Source organism: Cavia porcellus, unplaced genomic scaffold (assembly GCF_034190915.1).
Source record: "Cavia porcellus strain 051 isolate PalLab524CR breed Dunkin Hartley unplaced genomic scaffold, mCavPor4.1 scaffold_13, whole genome shotgun sequence".
Classification (NCBI taxonomy): domain Eukaryota; kingdom Metazoa; phylum Chordata; class Mammalia; order Rodentia; family Caviidae; genus Cavia; species Cavia porcellus.
The window spans coordinates 29,123,861-29,143,585 of NW_026947496.1; the positions used below are offsets into that span (position 1 = coordinate 29,123,861).

General features: G+C 41.6%; 1 protein-coding gene across 6 annotated transcripts; it reads right to left on the reverse strand.

Moving 5' to 3' along the window:
- Positions 1-4,389: 4,389 nt before the first annotated feature.
- LOC134470290 (E3 ubiquitin-protein ligase TRIM38-like) lies at positions 4,390-18,039 on the reverse strand. 6 transcript variants are annotated; one of them, XR_010051193.1, is made up of 11 exons: positions 17,807-18,039; positions 15,154-15,705; positions 12,808-12,903; positions 11,441-11,671; positions 10,102-10,124; positions 9,897-10,009; positions 6,497-7,495; positions 6,258-6,364; positions 5,940-6,051; positions 5,425-5,578; positions 4,390-4,619 (listed from the first exon to the last, which is right to left on the reverse strand). XR_010051193.1 is itself a non-coding variant. In XM_063259992.1 (7 exons), exons 2-7 carry the CDS (start codon positions 15,559-15,561, stop codon positions 6,972-6,974), a joined length of 1,395 nt encoding a protein of 464 aa, XP_063116062.1. In that variant the 5' UTR covers positions 15,562-15,705; positions 17,807-18,039; the 3' UTR covers positions 6,239-6,971. The 6 variants fall into 6 exon arrangements, 1 of the variants encoding a protein (XP_063116062.1); XR_010051191.1 differs by lacking the exon at positions 6,258-6,364 and having other exon boundaries at positions 5,940-6,048; XR_010051192.1 differs by lacking the exon at positions 6,258-6,364.
- Between the last annotated feature and the right edge of the window lie 1,686 nt (positions 18,040-19,725).

Here is a 19,725-nt window from a genome sequence, read left to right on the forward strand (position 1 = left end):
AATCACATTTAAGAGATAATATGCTTTTAGAAATGTTGATAGATAGCTGACTATGAACTGGAATCCAAAATGTATAAAGACCTTATAAAGTCATTCAAGAAATAAAAAATGACATAAATCCATCCTTCTTTATAGCAGAGTAGTATTCCATTGTATAAACACCATGTTTTTTTCCATTCACCTTTGATGAATATTCACAGTTTCTAAGATTTAGTTAAAATGAGTTATGCTGGGATAACCATGAGTATGCATAGGTCACTGTAATATAACTTTTTAGCTCTTTGGGGAAGATATCTAGTAGGGGAAGAGCTTGGTTGAATGAAATTTCTAGTTTTAATTTTTTGAAGACTCTCCATATTGGTTTCAATTGTAAGAAAATGGATGCATCTTGAAATCATAAGGTTAAATGAAATAAATAAGACACAACAAGCTTAAATACCACGCGGTTTCTCCCTTATGAGATTCCCAAAGTATAAATAAAGTACAAAATAAAAAGACAGATGAAAGGAAACAGGGAGATAGATCTGCAAATGGGATAAGGATCAAGAAATGGCAAAGCAGGGGAGGTAGAGCGGGAAGGAATATAAAAGAGAATTATGATGTGTCAGGTACGTATTACCAAATACCCAAGCCAAAGTAGGTGTTAGGTATTGCGAACGTGCACTAATAGATGAATTTTATTAAAAAAGATAATTGACAGACTTTGTGAAGGGGATCTGGGAACGAGGAAAGATGGAAGGGAGAGGAGGAAAAGGGAAAGTGAAAAGTATTAAAATGTGATACGTAAATATACCAGTTCTTTATTTTGAATGCATTCATTATGTATCACCAACAGCTACTAGTAAAAAATAAGTTAAAAAATAGTGAACAGCCCAAAAGGATACTGGGCAAATATATATCAACAGAAAATGGACAGAAAAAATAGCTAAAAATGGTCAATAATTTTCAACAGAACAGGAAACCCAAGTTAAAATAGGAGAATTCCACTTCATGCTGAGAGTGTGCAGGAAGAGGTACAGAGAAATGTGTTGCCCAGACAGCTCTTTGATGTCTGGAGTTCAGCAGGCAGTTAGGTCCTCTGACACCTACTGATTTCTTCCTTGCTTATGTGCATAAGAACATGACTGGGAATGTAAGGGACAGCAATGTTTGGATGGATAAAGGTATTAATAAACAAAATGTATGTTACATAAGAGATGAATAAATAAAATATATGCCACATTTATATGGAGTGTGACTAAACAAAGGTATAAAGTATGAATAAACAAAACTATATGTTTGAATAAACAAAGTAAGATATGAATAAAATGAATGTCATATTTATGCAATAAATAAATAGGCACCTATTAAAATATAGGACCCCATTTTAATATAATTACTTAAAAATTCCATGAAAAACATGATGTACTCTGCCATGCAGATTGGTTAGACACTCTGCAAGAAGCAGAACTATGCCTTCTTGTGAAGCAGGCTCTGCCATGCAGATAGGTAAGAGACTCAGCAAGAAGCAGAACCATGCTGTCCCATGAGCCAGCCAGTGTGTGGCCTGGGAAACCAGAACGGCATCCCTGCCCCCTGCCCTGCAGTAAGTGACTGATTCGTAGGACTCTGGGTGAGATGATAGCAACGAGGTGAAAGGAACAGCTTGATGCTTGTATTGCTTGGTTGTCTTTGCGGGCCTGGGGCAGGTGGTTGGGGGCATCTACTTGGAAGATGGCAGTGTGCATTGTGACAATTGTCACAATGGGAATTTCCCCCCATCTTGCTTTTGAAATCCAATGTTTTGTTCCATTTTACTGTTTTGTTTTATTCCTATACATAATGGCCTGAGCAACTACTTTGAAGATAGCAATGTGCAGTATCACAACCATTGTTAAATTCCTATCATCTTGGTTTGAAAATCTGTATGTAGCTGTTTTTTTCTTGTCATTTTACTTTTATTGTTGTTTTTTAGGTGTGTTTTCTTCTTGATTTATATTTTTTCTTTTGTTTCTTTAAAATAAAAAAGATTTAAAAAGAAAAAGAGAAACAATGTACCTGAGTGTAGAGGTGCATGTCTGTAATCTCTGGAAGGCTGAGGCAGAAAGATTGCTGTTTGAGTCCAAGGAAAATTAGTGGCTTATTAAGATTCTATTTCAACATGAAATATGAAAAAGAAGGTCTGGAGATGTAAGTCAGAAAAGGCACTGGGTTCAACTCCTAGTGCTGTAAAAGCAAAAACAGAAATGTGTATGCCAAATGATTAAAATGGCTTGTCTATGAGTAGGCATTTAACTGACCTGTCTTACTACTTTGTCAATTTTCTATAATCAGTATGTTGAATAAGACTAATTTCAAACAGGTTTTTTTTTAAAAGCTCTATCAGTTTCTGGAGCTGTTCTTCTTTCCTCATGAAGCATCCTCCATCCTGGACCTACAGGAATTGTTCATCCCCACACCGTGTGCTCAAAGCTTCAAGCACTGACTGAATTCACAATGAGGTCGTTGCTACTGATTATTTCTGATATTATAATAAACACTGACATCTATTCTTTTGTATGTATCCTGTGGTAAACTCACATGACAGGACAGGTGTCCCAAGGGTCCCATCATCTTGGCCAGCTTTCTCCTACATGTTTATCATGCTTTTGGCTCATCTATCTTTCTCCAAATAATTTACTTCCTTATGTAGACTTTATTCCTCTATTTCATGCTCTGTGAAAAGGAAATGTAGGCCTGGAGACTCACTTGGTTTCTGGATGTCATTTTCCTTCAGGAAATGCACCCTTCCTATCTGAACAAGTTTGGAGCCCTTTTCTCCTGTTACTCTGCCTGCTGTTAGTTTATTTCATAGACTCAGTCTCCAGACAACAGAGGAAAAAGTCTTCTGCTTTTATAGTTTTCTAAATTTCTTCTATGCTAATTTAACTGATAATCCCAGAGAGAGATCCTGAAAATAAAGGCCTGCCTCCGCTTCATAGGCAAAATCAAAATACTACAAAATGAGCATTTGTGAAAAGATTAAGTGCACAAAGGCATTTATACAAACAAAAATATGTGGGTTTTTGTTGTTGTTCTTGTTGTTTTTTGTCTTTTTTTTTTTTTTTTTTTTAGATGGGGGTGTTACTATGTAGTTCAGGCTGACTTTGAGCTCACTTTGTAGCCCAGGCTGGTCTCAAGCTCTCAAAGATCCTCCCACCTCAGCCTCCCAAGTACTGGTATTATAGGCATGAGCCACCACACCCGGCTACAAAAATATGTTATTACATCCTGAAATCTGTAAAAGATAAAGATAGTTTGATGTTAGAATATCAATGAAGGCAATTTACCACATTATCAAATTTAAAAATGATATCTAGAAAAGGTCTTATATATCATTTGAGAAAAATGAAAAATTAAAATTAAATAATCTGATTACTAAATTTAAGTTAATGAAAAAATTAGCAAAAGAAGAGTAAAGAAGTGGTAAAATTTAAGGTTTAAATTGGTGATGAGAAAACACAAAAACTGAAGGAGATTAACAAAGTTAAAGATGGTTATTTCAAAAATAAAATTACAGATTTTTAATCAAAAAACAACAACAAAAAAACAGTAAAAAGCAAAGTAGGCAAATAGGGTGAAATGTTTTAAAGGACAATAATTCTATAAAGAAATAATTCTATGTTTGTTATCATCTGGAAAAACAATCTCATGGAATCAGAGAATAAACAGTTATCAAAATTTACACACAACAAAAGCCCCCAAAATGATAAAACATGTTAAATACAGTTTAAAGAGATCACCCCTTCTGCATGACAAAGTCACAGTAATAAAAAAGACAAAGAGAATATCGGAAAATTGTTGACAGCCTGGTACAGATATACCTCGTAGGCTTAGTTATTGTTGAAATTTGGGGTCCTTCGTGGACAGGGAGAAAAACTCCACTGAAAGACAGGGGTCACACCCCAGAGGAGCAGTTGGGGGCCATTAGACTCAAGGGAGATACAGCTACACAGAAGGATCTTAACCTACCCCCCCCCCACACACACACACTCTCCAGGAGCCACGGGGGAGCTGGCAGCTCTCCAGTCCACGCTGAGGAGCAGCAGATCCTGCACTGTGGCAGGACTTCACTCTATGCCATGGGCTCTGATGTGGGACTCTACAGAGCTGAAATAAAACCAGCGCCATGGCAAGAAAAAGCGAATGAGAAAAGGTTACATATAAAAGTCAGGAGAGACAGAAATGGACAGATACTGACTTGCCTTTCTCTGACCATCCACTTAAATCATGTGATGTGTCCAACATGCAGTAGTATTTCTAATGTAGTATTTCTAATTTTTAATGTAGTATTTCTAATGAAAACAGATACTGAGGGAATACTTCCAGTTTTCAGGCTCTTTGGTGCCTCCATGCGGTACAGGGATGAGACCTTTCTTTGGTGACATTTTGTTACATTTTATTTCTTGGAAGTGCATCTGGAGCAAATATAGTGACATGTCAACATTTAGAAATCAGGAGGCTGAATGCAAACAGCCTATGACATTTTTGTGCTTTTTCCACTGATGTCTGCCAAGGAAAGCCTGCTTAACTGCAGAAGGCACCCACAAGGCTGAGGAGGAGGTGGTTCTTCCCAGGGCTTCCTGTTGTGATCCGTTTCCCTGTGAACAAGTTGGCATTCAAACAAAACACAGCAGACAGCTTTTTAAGAAATCAACTTGTGACTTGTCATTTCAGAACTTTAACAAGTTGCCCGAAATCTGTGACGGTGGTAAGGAGAGAGTATTTTAAAACCCCTTCTAAGCTCTTAGTATACCATGCTGTGCATAGACCCATCTTAGTCCTACTCTGGAACATCCAGAGGGTGCTGGAGCTCACAGAGCAGGAGACCAAGGGTCAGGGCCCCTCGCAAGTCCTTCTCCCAGCTCTGCTCCAGCGGAGGACATCCAAGGTCCTTGGATTTCCCTGTTTGAGGTCCTGCACCCCGAGGCCTGGCCAATCCCAAGGGTAGGCCCACTTCAACACATGCAGGAACCCATGAGCACAGGCAGCAAGGGAAGAGGACAGGCTGACAATATTGTTGAGGCTTATCTGAGTTAGCAAGCACTTGGGCAAGACCAAGGAACTGAACCTTGGTGGCACCCTGGGCCAAGGCCTTCTTTGTGTCACTCTAGAGCTGAAGTGTTTTTCTGGACCTCCCTCACCTCCTTCTCCTTTAATTTGTGTGGAGCAGGCTAGGTGTCAGTAGGTCACTAAAGTGATCTCCATAAGACCCAAAGTGCTGCAGAGATTCAGATCCACCATTCAGGAGCAAGGCCCACCCACTACTGAAAATTCTTCTTTCTCCTCTCTAAAACCAAGTTTTTACTTCTCTAGAATAATGAAGGTTCCAAAAGGGATAACTTAATTCATGTTTTCATTAAGATTAAGTAATGGAGGAGAACAAGACTTTTTTTTTTTTTTTACCGTATCTTCCTGTTCCAGATGGACTTCTGACACCAGAAGCCTGGGAGATGACCTGACCTCTTCTAGGTCTTTTTGGGCAAAGATAGAGGTCCCACAAACCTCCACAAACAGCTCTGGATTCCTTCCTTCGATTCTTAGATGTCATCAGAGGACCCTGATAACATCAGCAAATATCAATTTTTATGCCATCTTGAATTATAATATTCAGCAATTTTGTACTTTTAGTCATCAGCATTATAAGGCTATCTGGGCTTTGGCTGACTTCATTGTCGTTACTCCTTCAAGTGTGTCCATTAAGTCTAATTTTAAGTTATTTTTCATAAGAAACCCAATTATAAATAACAGTACTCTTTGATTATAATTAGGACATAAGCCTGCTGAAAATTATTCTAGCAAATGCTATTTACCGAAATTTAAATATATACAAATAGAGCTGACTCTAACACGTCTAGAATAAAATAATTTCTTTCTTTTCCAGAACTAAGTCCCCTTATCAAAATCAGTTCTTTACTCACACTCCATTTTCCATCAGAAGCATTTCTTCACAAGAAAATTGTGGCTTTTTTCTTACACTTAAGTTGGAGATGTCTCAGGAAAGCTTACTGGCTCTGGGAGACATCAGGACTGCTGCAACATGTCAGTGGTTAGAAGTTTCTGCTATTTTGATTTTCTTGATGTACCCCACACAGGAGTCTAAAGCACTCAGAATCGTGAGGGAATGCAGGGATCCTCTTGGCCACAGAATCACCCAAATCATCAAACAGTGATTATCAGAAATCAGAGCCCCAAACCCACTAGACAGAGACTCAAAGGATGATATTAAATCAACATACTTTATTTCTCTTCAGCCAGGCATGCCACCTGTGCTATTCTTATAGTATTTATAGCCATTAATTCAATACAGATTTCTTAAATTATCCTCCAAAGGTACAACTGCATTCTAGATATGGAACAAACAGAAATGAAGAAACTAATCAAATTTCTGCTCTTATGAGATTTACATATTTTTTGTCCAGTTTAAAACACGGGCAACTTGATTTTTTCTTGCCACCATGTATTAGTCAATGCTTACTAAAGTCAGATGAGTGCAAAACATCTCTCCACACACTGCAGACCCAAAGGATCCAGCTGAAGGCCTGCAGCCCAAGGCAATGCCATGTGGAAGTCTGTATTCGGAGGGCGAAGGATCGGAGGATGGGAAGACTGAAGGGTCTGCTTTGGAGAGGTCCGAAGGCCGGTTCTGGAAGCTGAAGTTCCTGTAGCAAAAGGCTGTCAGAAAGCTGAGGAATCTATACTGGCAGCCAGGAGACCTTGTCCAAGATGAAGACAAGAAGTGAAACTTCCCCAAACAACCAAAACAGCTAGGGTGCCTCCAAAGAAAAGCAGTCGTATTGAAGCTCTTCCAAGGAGGATCAGGTGAAATCCTTCTGTCCCCTTCTCCTTTTATACTGTTCTCACAATGCTCTTCCTTAAGTGGGTTTTCCACACCCAGAACTATGCTGACTCGATTCAGCTGGGCATCCCCACTCAAGTTAACAATAAATTACTCACATGACACAGGAAAGCAAGGACAAAGGAGAAGTTTCATTCACCTGGAAATAGGGCCGCAGAGTACCAGAGAAGGAAGCCTTGGGGAAGGTGAAGATGTGGGAGCCAGAGGTCATATTATAGAAGGACACAGCTCCAGCCTCATAGTCCAGAGCAACCCCCACCACTAGAGGGCGCTCACGCAGCTCAAGGGCAATGTGCGGAGAGGTCAGTGCTACATAACCATTCTGTGTGCCCCGTCGGATGGCCCAGAATCCCAGCTCAGGTACCTGCTTCATGTTGAGGCCCCGCTCCACATTTTCCATACAGACTCCCACATCCCAAGCTGTTCCTTCTCCAACATCCACTTCGAAGAAGTGTCTTCCTGAGCTGAAGCTCTCACACCCCAGGACACAGGGGAAGGCAGTAAATCTCCCAGGTGAAAATTTAAGATTCTGCCGGCTGCATCCATGAGCCACTTGTCTCCGATCCTTTGACAGAGTTAGGGCAGGATGAGCTGTATCTGAATCCAGAGTCACATTCACTGCAAGAACACAAATAAATAAAATCAAACTTTTTTGGTATTGAAAATTTGTAAACAAAACAATCTGTTTTCAAATTCAGTGATTACTTCTATCTAGCTATGTGAGCAAACTATAAAGTGAAACTCATCATATCTGTTTTAGAGAACAGTAGCAAGAATTCAAGGAGCTAATATTTGCTTGAAATTCCCGGTAAGACTTAATTTCCTAATAAATTATGGTAAGAATAATATCACTAATACCATTATCTTCATCAACACCATCTTAGTCATTCAGAGTTGCCAAGGGTAAGAGCTAACTAGAGTGAGTATGATTTCTCTCCTGTCCAACGCCCTTCTTCTCCCCTCTCAGCCTTGATGGATCAGACAACAGTGGGATTTCCTTCCTCATCTCCACTTCATAACCACATAACACACAAGAAGAAATCATACACCAAACTATATAAATAATGCATCAAGCATGCAAACATATATGCCTATGTATGTGTTATATACGCAATAACATCATGCAGATGCTTCAAATATATGAACAATACAACATATGTTATACTTCTCATATATCTGAACATTTTACATTAACTAAAGCCAATCCTTTATATATTAACTGCAGTGTTATCAAAATACATTCTTCATATAATTTATATCTGTCAATTAAATTTTGATTTAAATATACTACATATTGTGAGAAGTATTGCTTTTTCTCTCTCTCCATAAGTAAATAAAAAGGACCATAGGATGGTTTCATTCTCAACTGTACAGAGTCAATTATGCACTGAACGCAATATAACTGAGCAAGCTGTAGGAGACGGAAAAGAACAGGCTTAAAGAATGTTAATAAAACATATGGAGTCACTTTCTACAGGAGCAGATCTGAAATGTAACAAAGCTCTTCTCACTGAAAATCACAGATAAACCAGAGGAGCTTGATGAGCTGATACACATTCCAAATAAAACAAACTTCAACCTCACTAGTGAAATTTTATGAAATTAAGTGCACAATTGGGCAACATTTCAAGTCTATCACATGGGCAAAATTTATAAATTATATGCAAAAATCAGGGAGATGTGGAGTATCAGTTGTTTTTCTGTGCCTGGAGTAGGAAGAGGTATAATTTCACTTTCCTTAGGATCTAAGAACATCATGATCTGCATATCAAAGATCAACACTTCTGCCTCAAGATCCTGTTCCCTAAATTTCATCTCCTCTATGCAGAGTCTATTGCAGAATCCTGTTACCAAAAGCATCAGTATTTCTGCAGAAAACTGTATATTCAGTGTACATGGAAACAGTGAGAATTCAAATAGCCTCACATAAGTACACTTCAGATGAGTTCCCTGGGGCAGACTCAAGGAGGGTGGGCAATACCTGCCTCCTGCTTTCATGTAAAACTCCTTCCCTTTACATGTGGACAAGCCCTGAGATTTGCTTCTGATGAGTGGAACATAGAAAAAATGTTAGGATGTAATTCTTATGATCCTGTTTCATAACTTACAGTCTGTCTTGCCAGCCAGAATCTATAACTCTACATCTTACTACCCAAGGGGAAATGAATCCTGCCAGCAACCTAAGTAAGAATGGGAGGGGACCTTCCCCAGGCAGGTGTCTAGTAAGATTCCAGCTTGGTGACACCTCCACTGTACCCTCCAGAGACCCCAAAAAGAGCCCATATTCCTGACTCATAAAAACCAATAGGTAATATATTGTTATCACTTTAGGTAATTTTGAAATTTGGTTGATGATAAGGGATAACTCCTACAGTCACCAAGTCATTTCAAGTACATTCCATTTTTATAGGCAAGTGAGTAATAATAAAATGTCTCTTTTTCAAATTTTTTAAAATTGGTAACTGTGGGTAAAAATGTTTGAAACTATAAAAATCAGTGATTACCAGAAAAAAAAAAAAAGGAGAAGGAAACCCAAGATATACATCAATAATAGTTTTTGTCATGATTGTAACATTTCACTACATTGGGTGAGTTCAGCCCCTCAATTTAAATATAACACACAATATTTCTTTTTGCACTGTGCTAAGAATCTAAAGTAGGTTCAAGAAGTATTACAGTCAGATCTAAGTCCATGCTGTGGCTCTGAGCCTATGCCAGACACTGGTGACAGGATGCACGTGAGAAGAAGTTAATTTTCAGAACAACTCAGTAAAGTGGTACCTGGGAACGCACTCATTTCTCAGAGGGAAACTGTATGGCAGGAGCTTCTGAGGGTAACAAGGCCACCACAAGGGAAAGCAGGAACCGGAAGAAGCCACAGATGATCAGGATGTGGTACATAATCAGATAAATAACAGCTGAGCACACAGGACCGGGACAGTGAGGCAGCTCTGCTGAAAATAACCACACAGCCTCTGTCCCTCCCATGACGGCACTGAAGGAGCCCCTGGTTACACACCTTCATGGAGTCTTAGGATTCCTTTCACATCCAAGTAAAGCTTAGCAACATCACACACAGTGTGAATCTCCAAGGGAAAGACTTCAGGCACCTCCAGCTTCACAGCACAAGTCCTGGAAGAAGCAGAGGCAGAGACTCCTCTCCGATCTGCCCTGTTCAGTTCTGTCCACCCAGAGTCCCCTTCCCTTATTCACATGAAACTCACCTGCTCAAGGTGCCTCTCACATCCTGTAAGGAATAAAAAAGGCCAGTGTGTTAGTCCTAGCACTCCGTGGGCTGTGGCATGGGAGATGCTGTCTGTAAACACACCTCCCCAAAAGGGAAGAGGGGCCCAGCTTGAGACATTGCTTCAGAGTTGGGAACCTTGATCCCACTGGGCCTCTGTCCACTCAGCAGTTGGCTGTGATCTCCCTGGGGAAGCCTGTGAGGAACAGCAATGGCCGCAGTGGCACCAGCCTATGATTTCTGGGGACACAGGCAGGAGATTTGCTCAGCCTCCCTGGCTCTCAGGAACCTGATGTCCTGCAAAATGAGCCCATGTAGAAATCACTGTCACCAAGGTCCTCTGTGGTCATACAGCTCCATAGAGGTCCAAGGTCCTGAGGTTGGGCCACCAAGGTGGTAGAAGTTGGTATCACAAAGTGATACAGTAAATGTGCTACCTTCTCAGCTATAGAATGACTGACAGTCCCACTAGTGGGGACCAGAAGTACCAGTCCTAGACAATTTATTTTCACTGGATGCATCTTTTGTGTACCTTTAAGAAGCCCCACAGTAGCTCAGGATGGTTTAACCAGCAAATCAGGAAAATGATTATCCAAGGGGAAATGATGACAAAAGCTACCCAATGAATGGGTCCATGTGACTGTCCATATTCACCAGAGGTAGGTATTTTCTCTTTTTACTTTCTTCCTTCCTTCCCTTCTTCCTTTTCCTGTTCCTCCTCTCTCTTCCTTTTTCTTCCCTTCTCTTCCCTTCCCCTCCCCTCCCTTCTCCTCTCCACTTTTTTCCTGTTCTCCTCCCCTTCTCCCCTTCTTTCTCTCTCTCTCTCTCTCTCTCTCTCTCTCTCTCTCTCTCTCTCTCTTTCATTTTTCTTTTTTTTCAGTGCAAGAAATTGAATCCAGGGTTTCCCACATGATAGGCAAATGCTTTACTAGTGATCGTCATCCCCCATTCTATTTTTAAAAATAAATGTTAATTTTGTATCAGATCTTACTAAACAAGTTAGAATGGTCTCACAATTTGTGATGTTCCTGCATAAGCTTCCTCACTAGCTGTGATTACAGGAGTAGAGCAGTGCAGAGCACTTCCACAAAAGTGGAAACCTGTTTATATAGCACATAAATGAACCCCCACATACATAGAGGAGCCACGCTGATGGTATGGGTGTATAATCTAGGAGAGACATTGCCCAAATTCCCCGGGCTACTGCTTACATGGGAGCAGAAGCAGGCCTTGCCCATCTTCCCATGCTTCCTGACCATTCTCCTCCTAACAGCGCTGTGTCAGAATCCTCTTTTCCTTCTCCAAGTCCACAGCCTCACCTGCAGCAGGTTCTGGGCTGAGCCCTGACATTTTGCCTCCATTTCCAGGATGTGGCTCTTGAGCTCCTCGCTCTTCTGCTGCAGGTTGGCCTCACTCTCCCTCAGTCTCCTCAGCATCTGCTCTTCTTCCTTCTCCAGCCTCCAGAGATACAACTTCTCTTCTTCTTGTAGAAAGGTATGGAGATTCTTAAAGTCAGATTTAATTTTTTGTCTCCAAATCTCTATCTTGTCCTAGAGTCAAAAAGATGTGGTCAAAGGTGTCAATAGACTGTTGTCCATGATTGATGAAGGATTAAAAAAACGTGGATGCTACCCACACTTAAACAGTGAAAATCTGATCCATGCTGCAAAAATTCGGTACCTTGAAGACATTCTGATAAGTGACATAAGCCAGAAACAGGGGGAGAATTATTGTAGATCTGAGTGAAACATCACAGACTTATGATAATCAAATTCAGAGACAGAAATCAAAACAGTGGTTAACAGAGAAGGAGAATGAGAAGTTAGTGGTCAATGGGGACAAAGTTTCACTTTAGAAGTAAAAAAATTTCTGAATATGGTGATGGCTTTACAGCCCGTGGAAGTACTTAATGCCACTGAATTGAGCATTTAAACCCACAGAAAACTGTAAATTTCATGTTATGTATATTTTATTGCATTTAGAAAAGGAAAGCTACTGTAACATAATTCTTCCATGAGCCACTTGAGCTGGAAGAATGTCCCAGGTTGTCTTCTGGCACACAGATGCGGGAGATTGACACTGAATTCTCTATAGTCAAGATACTTTTCTTTCACAATCAACTACAGAGGAAGTGGTTTGTAGTAGTAGATACATTATTTATACAAGTAGGGCTGAGTTTGTCTATTAGAGGAAGAAAAATTTTATCTGGAATGTGAGACATATCTGTAAATCAGGGAACATTTCTTAAAGCAGTAAGTGGTGACGTGTTTCTGTAAGAGTGCATTAAAACAAAGTTATCAGGGAGGAGAGTCCTTGATTCCAGAAGCAGCAGTTGATTGCTATGAAAACCTGGAGTTAAACCTCCACATACAAAGGAGGCAGAAGGCGGAACTTCCTTTGCAAGGCAGAGCAACTCGCTAATATCCAGACTCAGAGGGCTGGATAATGGGTTCCAGAGAAATAACTGAAAAGCAACATGTGTCTTGGACCGAGGAGCTTGGGAAGCCAGGGAAAGGCACTGTTTCCTGCATATTTTCAAAGGCGTTTTCTGTACTGTAAGGCTGGAGCCAGACTGTCACTGCCTGATGCAGTGGCCAAAAAACCATTTTATGCTTTGTCTCAATCATTCTTGTGTAAAATTTATTAGAATAAATAATATCTCATGTTCAGTGGATCAGATTGTTACCTTCCATTTAGTTATCTGTGTCGTTATGAACACTTTCTGGTTCATACATTCCTCTTGAAGTAGATTCAAATTTCTGCCAGCTTTCTCCAGTTTTTCCTAAAGGAAAAATTAGGTGAAAAAAGGTTATGAATTTGATTTACTAGTCAACTATTGGGAATACCAGCTCAAAAATAATAGTATTTACTTACTGAGTTTTTACCCTTCGTGAGGGAGTCTGAAGAGGGCTGTGTGTGCAGTGACATACTGATCCCCTCCCCTCCCCTGAGTAGGTAGCTTTTAACATCCTTCCTCTATTGTGGAAAAAGAAAGTCAGAAGGACTTGATTCAGTTGCCCAGTGGGACAGGGAGGCTGTAACTGGTCAACAAAGGGCTGGGATTACCATTTCCTCTGCAGGCCAGAAAACAGTCATGTCTCCCACCACACCATAGCTAGAAAATTACTGCACACAGATATAATAATCATCTAAAACAAGATTTTACAGAATAATGTGCTGAGGGGCCGGAGATTTAGCTCAGCCGCATAAGTACCTGCCTTGCAAGCAGGAGGTCACGAGTTCGATCCCCAGTACCGATAAAAAGTTAAAAAAGAAAAAAAAATAACCAGAATAATGTGCTGAAAAGTACATTGGATTCCAGGGTATTTAGTACATGTAGAATCTGTGGGTATTACAAGTAAGTCAGAAAGACCAGGTAACATTATCAGGAATAGGAAATATAGACACTAGAGTTCTGATACAGTTTGAATAATAGCATCATGGTATAAATTTTAAGTTGATAATTTTCAAATAAAAATTTGAGTTGATAAACTGGTAATTTTCAAAACAGGGTATCATATTTTCCTTGAAGTAATTTGAATTTGGTTGTGGATATTAGAATTAAAAGAATTGCCCCTTGTCCTCTATAAACCCAACAAGTACTTTCATGAATTCACTAGTGCTTTCAGGAAAGGGATTTACCTAACTGATTCAGCAAAAGCTTGCATTGTGCAGGCTACAAACCCTGTGCTTTTCTAAGCTCTGCATATTTCAATGTCCTTAAACCCACAAACCCCATGATATACATGTTATGCATAACTACTTGCAAATGGAGGAACCAAGGCATGGACATTAAATTATCCCAAACTGTTCATCAAGGCAGACCTAAGATTTCAACCTTAGCTGCCTGCTGCTGAGGTTCAAACTGACTATTCCCTCCCCTACTGCTTGGTGAGAGAGAAACTCAAAGAGGAGCCTCCTCAGTACAGGTCTGAGCAGCCAGCTCCACGGCGTTAAAGGAGCACTCAGCATGCTGAGTAAGAGTCAGGACTGATGTGCCCTCACGAAGGTCGTGGAGTTTTCATAGGAGCCCAGGTCTGCATCCTGGGAGAGAACCAGGATCCTGGGCTAAGCATAAGCTCCTGAGCTCTAAGTGGGGTAGCAGATCTAAGCTAGGTCCTTTTTTTGGCCACCGCAAAGGTCTACTTTACAAGCTTTTAGGTGATACTCAGGAGCTGCCCAGACCTCTCCCTCCAGTCATACTCCACATCTTTCATGCGTGAAAATGTCCAAGCCAGTGACTTTTGTTCAGGAGTCTTGTCTGAACCTGCTCTGTCCCTTTCTTTTGTGTAGGGATAATCTGTGTTTTATTCCTTAATATTACTTGTTACATTAAGAGGGCCAGGGTTATGTTGACCCAAACTTCCCAAATGAAAGTTCCCAGGGCAGGTGAGACTGTCTCCAAGGTTAAGACTGGAAGCCACACTCAGGTCCTGGGCCCTGGTTCCCTGTCCCCACCCCTCACCCCTTTCTCCACTGTCTGTCGGTGTCCTAAAGCCCTGTGGCTACACCTTTGCTTGTACAGATTCCTCTGCTGGGACATCCTGTGTCCTCAGAAGTCTCCTCAGGGATGCGCCCCTCCCTCCCCTCCTGCACTTTCATCACCCACGCCAGGGCTCTCAGGTGTCATTTTGCTGCTGTGTCCTTTCTATTGAACTGTAGGATACACATAAAGCTAGAGTTTTTGTCCCTCCCCTTTTAAGATCCTGCATCAGCAACTGGAACAATGTGGTTTCTCACAGAACACACAGTGTGAAGCAAAAAATTATGCAAATATTTGGATGTATATGTCCCAGAACAGGGGACGTCCATGGTAACACAGAGGATGAGGACAGGAATTTGAGCATCCTGCTGAATGTCAGCATGGATAGTTTGGATTGAATTCAGCAAAGATCCATCACAAGCTATTTTGCAGAAGAATAATATGAATAATTATGTTTCTGAGTCATCATCATAGGCATCAAGGTCCACACTCTTGGATCTCATGAGCAGCCTGATCAGGTCCCTGTTGAGGTCCTGGGAACACACTCACCTTGTAGCCCTGGCACACGTCCTCCACCAGCGCTGTGGCGTGCCCTTGGTGTTGTGGTCCCCTCTCACAGCGCCAGCAGATGAGCTGGCCATCATCTTCACAGAAGAGCTGGAGCCGCTCCCCATGGGTCTCACACAGCAGCTCCTGCTCTGTCTTCTCCATTTCCTGGATGAGCTCAACGAGTCTTTCCAAGGAATTATTGTATACCCAGTGTCCTTCTTCAAATGTGAAACCACAGTGAGGACATTGGAACCTTTTAAACCATGGCTTCTCCTTAACGACAGTCAAAATGCATAACAGGCAGTAGCTGTGTCCGCAGTGGATATTCACTGGGTGCTGCATTAGGCCTGAGCACATGGTGCAGGTGGCGATCTCTTTTAGCTTTTCAATTGTAATGGCTGAAGCCATAACTTTTCTTGAGACTCTCCAATGTTGGATCTGGAGCTGGAGAGGAAGCAGCCAGAATTTCCACAGAAATGGAAAAGGCCTCTCCAGAGCTTTAGTACAAGTTTCTGGCTGCAATTACCCTCCACAGGTCTTGCAGTCTTAATGCTGGAAAGAAGAGAAACAGATTTTTAATTTAGAAGATGGATAAGTGGTTAGTTGTGTTGTCTAATATTCAAAAAGTATCATGTTTGGCAATTTAAAGTCAATGTAAATATTGAATGAAATTTAAAATCCAGGTTCTTGGATTAGCTAGCCACATTTCAATTGCTTATTAGATAACACAGTGGTGTTTATAGAACAGCTCAGCCACAGCATCACTGGTGCTGGTTCTAAGGGGTTCCTGAGGCTGAAATAAGGAACTTATTCCACCCTCTAAAAGTTTGAAGGTTTGCTGACTCCCCACACAGAATAAGAATTTTCAACACAAGTCATAAAGAAGCATTAGTAGGGTTTATTAGATAGAGACTTTAGGACACAACCAAGAAGTGGGTGTGAGAGCCCAGAGAAGTGAGATGCATCACAAGCTGGAGTAGGGCACACTTAAAGGGGTATCTTCAAGGCAGCATGTGTATTTTCTCTGTTGGGTTACAGTGCAAGCCATCTATCTATATGAGTTTGAGGCTTGGGAATGCTGCTTAAATTTGAAATATGTTGTTGCCAGCTTGCTTCTTTCTGAACTGGAGGAAAGAGTGATTTGCATATGCAAAGATTAGATCCAGTGCATGGAAACTTACATGGAAAAGGACCTTTAGGAACTTAACACTGCTCTCTGCAGAGGGAGCATCACCACGTAGGGTGGCCTCTAGAGGCAGGGGAAATATTTTTGTCTCAAAGCAGCAGTTTTAAAGTCTCAATTTCCTTACCTTCTTTTAATTGTGTTTTTGTGGGCCTTTTTGTTTTGTTTTTCTTTTATCCTGCCTCAATAAAACATTCAATCAAGGTAGGAAGTTCTCTGGTATCAGGGATTAGAGAAATGGAGAAGCAGGCTTCCTGACAAATGTAGCATGAGACACAATTTGGTGAGGGTATGTGAAAGCCTCCCATTCTAATGAACATCCGAAACAACCAGCACCAGAATTTTTTTTTTTTTTTTTAATTCGTGTTAATGCTCAGCTGACTGACTGGTCCATGGAGGGTGCCACTGACAGTCAAATTGACTTTCTCTCTCTCTTTTTCTTTTTTTTTTTTTTTTTTTTTTTGTCTTTTTTTTCCTTTTTATCGGTACCGGGGATCGAACTCACGATCGCCTGCTTGCAAGGCAGGTGCTTAAGCCACTGAGCTAAATCCCTAGCCCCTCTCTCTCTTTTTCTTAAGAACAGAATTTACTTACTGAGAGAAAGAAATTTTCTGTGTGAGAGAGAGAGAGAGATGGAAGGGGTCCCAAGTGGGCTGCTCTGGACTTTTTTTTTCCACTTTAGGGCTGACCCTCACAGACTACAGGACAGTAGACTTGTAAAGTCTTATTGGAGATTCAACCAAGAGGGGACAAATGGAGCCCAGACCTTTAGAAAAACTGGCTTATTGTCTTTGTTCTCTCCATTCCCCTCCTTAAAATAAGGAGAAGAAAGCTGGAAAGAGGATGTAGGAAGTGAAGTGGATCCTGGGACTCCATTATTCCTGGGGACAGAACTCTGGAGAACCAGGAAGCTTACTATCTTTTCTCCAGGCCAGAAACTTTCTCTAAGAGACAAGAACACAGGTAAGAGGCTCAGCACAGAACACAGAGAAGGTGGAAAGGAGATGAGAGGTCAGGACTCTGAGGACTTCGGGTGCTGGACATCCTCTGACCACCACTGAGAATCTGACACCCAGATGTTTTGGAGGAGCAACCAGGAGCCATGTCTGTACCCTTGACTTCTGCAGAAGGGGTTCCCGTTACCCCATCCCTGTTCTCCCCAGACCTTCACTGCACCCCAGAGTTTGGAGGGGAGCGACATAGGGATAAATGTGGATAGTGACTTTTCCTTTTCAATGCTATACCCAGGTTTAAAAACAGGAACTCTGATAGCCTTATCAAAATAGCCAGTTTCCTTGCCTAACTAAGACCAGCCTCTCGAAGTCACACAGGATCTCTTTTGCAGACATCTATTCTTTGGTGGTCACTTCCTCCAGGGGTGCCCTAGACCCCTCTCTGTTAGTGCTGGGCTCCTAGCACCAGGGCCTTATCTTCTTAAGACCATAGGTGTCCATTGTGGAGCTTACTCACCTTATATTCTGGATCTCCTGAGAAGTTGTGATTTCTGATGAAAATGAAAGCAGGGGTGGTGTGAATTGTGTTCCTGAGGTACAGGGCAGTGGCTATGCCGTTAAGAAACCTTTTCTCCACCCCCACCACACTCTCACAGGCACCAGTCTTCCACCCAGCAGACCCTGGCCTGCGCTCCTCAGCCCTCTACCTGCCGCCAGTCCTCTGACGTCCTACTTCAGGAAACTGTGAGTGGACTGACTCAATTCAGAAGTGAAACTACTATGAGAGGTGGGGCCAGAGATTCAGAGCCAATGAGAGGACCGCTGTTCTGAAAGGGAGAGAGAACACAGGAAAAATATCCTCCCTTAAAGCAGTGGACACAGTAACAAACCAGGAGAATTTCTGTGACCTAGCACAGGCCTGCGGAATATAGTAATGGACTGGACAGGAAGCATATGACAATGAAAGCAATAGAAGAGCTGGGCCTCTAGGCAAGAAAGCTGAGAGGGAGTTTAGTGGGGAGGTCACCAGCTGTTGGTCTTTGTGAGGAGACAGGCCTCTAAAACAGGTGTGCTGGATGAAAAGAAACCAAGACAGAGACAAAGTTATGGGATCGGAGTGGGGGATACCGTCTCTAGGACTGAAGCCATGATTACAATTTCCTCTGGCTTTTTATTAGAGTCTTTTCTTAACAAAGAGCAAAAGCAGGAAATGGGAGGGGTAAAGTAGAGAAAGGTGAAAACTTAATTATTTTAACTATCCCAGGGACTGTCTCTGGCTATAGTTGGCCTTCATGGTTACTGTTCTTTTGGACACATCTTAGCAAAACATCTTATGCTGTCCTAGCAGCCTTCTACTGAGAATTAAGTTCCTACATTCATTTCCTTTAACACCATGCATGTATAGACCTCCTCCTGAACAAACAATCATATGGCCTAGTAGAACACCAAGTCTGTGGAGGTAACCTCAGGTTAAACTAGTTTAAGTTCATCTATGACCACAACTAGTGTCTTCTGAAAGAACCCTGGACTGAGTGTCTCTCTGGCAAGAGGCAGCCCCAGCTGGCCCTTGAGCACCTTCCCTGGACACCTGTAAGCACCCTTCTCAACCAGGCCACTCCTAGCATCTGCTCACATCTGTGCCCTCCCTCACTCCCAACTCCATCAAATGGCTCTATTTTCTTTCCAGGGCATGGCACTGAATATTTTACTTGTTTATATGGTTTAGTCTCTTCTTCCTCTAAAAGCATAATGTTCTACAAGGGCAGAGGTTCGTAAGAGTTTTGTCCACTGAGGAATATTGTTTAAGATCTTTAAGACAGTTTCAGGCATAGTTATATGGGTTAAACATATGACTCTGACTTGCAGTGAGCACACATCTTTGGAGATGTATCCACGCGATGTGATATGAGTGGTGTGTGGTTGTGTGCTGATGTGTCCTGGACGGCATGTGCATGCATATTGAGAAGGCGGGCATATCAACATGGCCAACAGGACAAGAAAGTACTGTGGTGGTTGTTGACTTCCAGACTGCTGCTTCTCAAGAAGGTTGAGAGGAGATTTAGTAACATCAAAGTGCGAGATAGTTGTGAGGACAAACTTGCAGGATGATCAAAGGGAGTCATGTAACCACCACGTAGAGGCAGATAGAATAAAATAGGAATAAAGAGAAGAACACTATGGTGGAAACTGACTGAAACCAATCAGAGTGATGGGCCTGGCAAATCACCTTCCCATAGGAAATCGTAGGAGTCACTGGAAATAATTTGTACATATTTGTCACGAGATTATGAGAGGCAGCTTTTCAATCTCCCTGACAAGGATGAGTGATTCACTGACATTGGCTCTAAGGTTGATCTGAAGTTGAAGGTGGATATTTTCACGTGTGGGCCCAGAAACAGCAATAATGCATCTCAAAGCAGTTTGTAAGGCTCAATT

What these genes read in the sequence shown, in the direction of transcription:
- LOC134470290 (XM_063259992.1), bottom strand. Translation starts at nt 15,561, where the DNA reads ATGGCTTCAGCCATTACAATTGAAAAGCTAAAAGAGATCGCCACCTGC. An exon ending in GTGAGAGGCACCTTGAGCAG is followed by an intron (nt 10,010 to 10,101) that starts GTGAGTTTCATG and finishes TGCTTCTTCCAG; the next exon opens with GACTTGTGCTGTGAAGCTGG. An exon ending in AATCCTAAGACTCCATGAAG is followed by an intron (nt 7,496 to 9,896) that starts GTGTGTAACCAG and finishes GTGTTCTTGCAG; the next exon opens with TGAATGTGACTCTGGATTCA.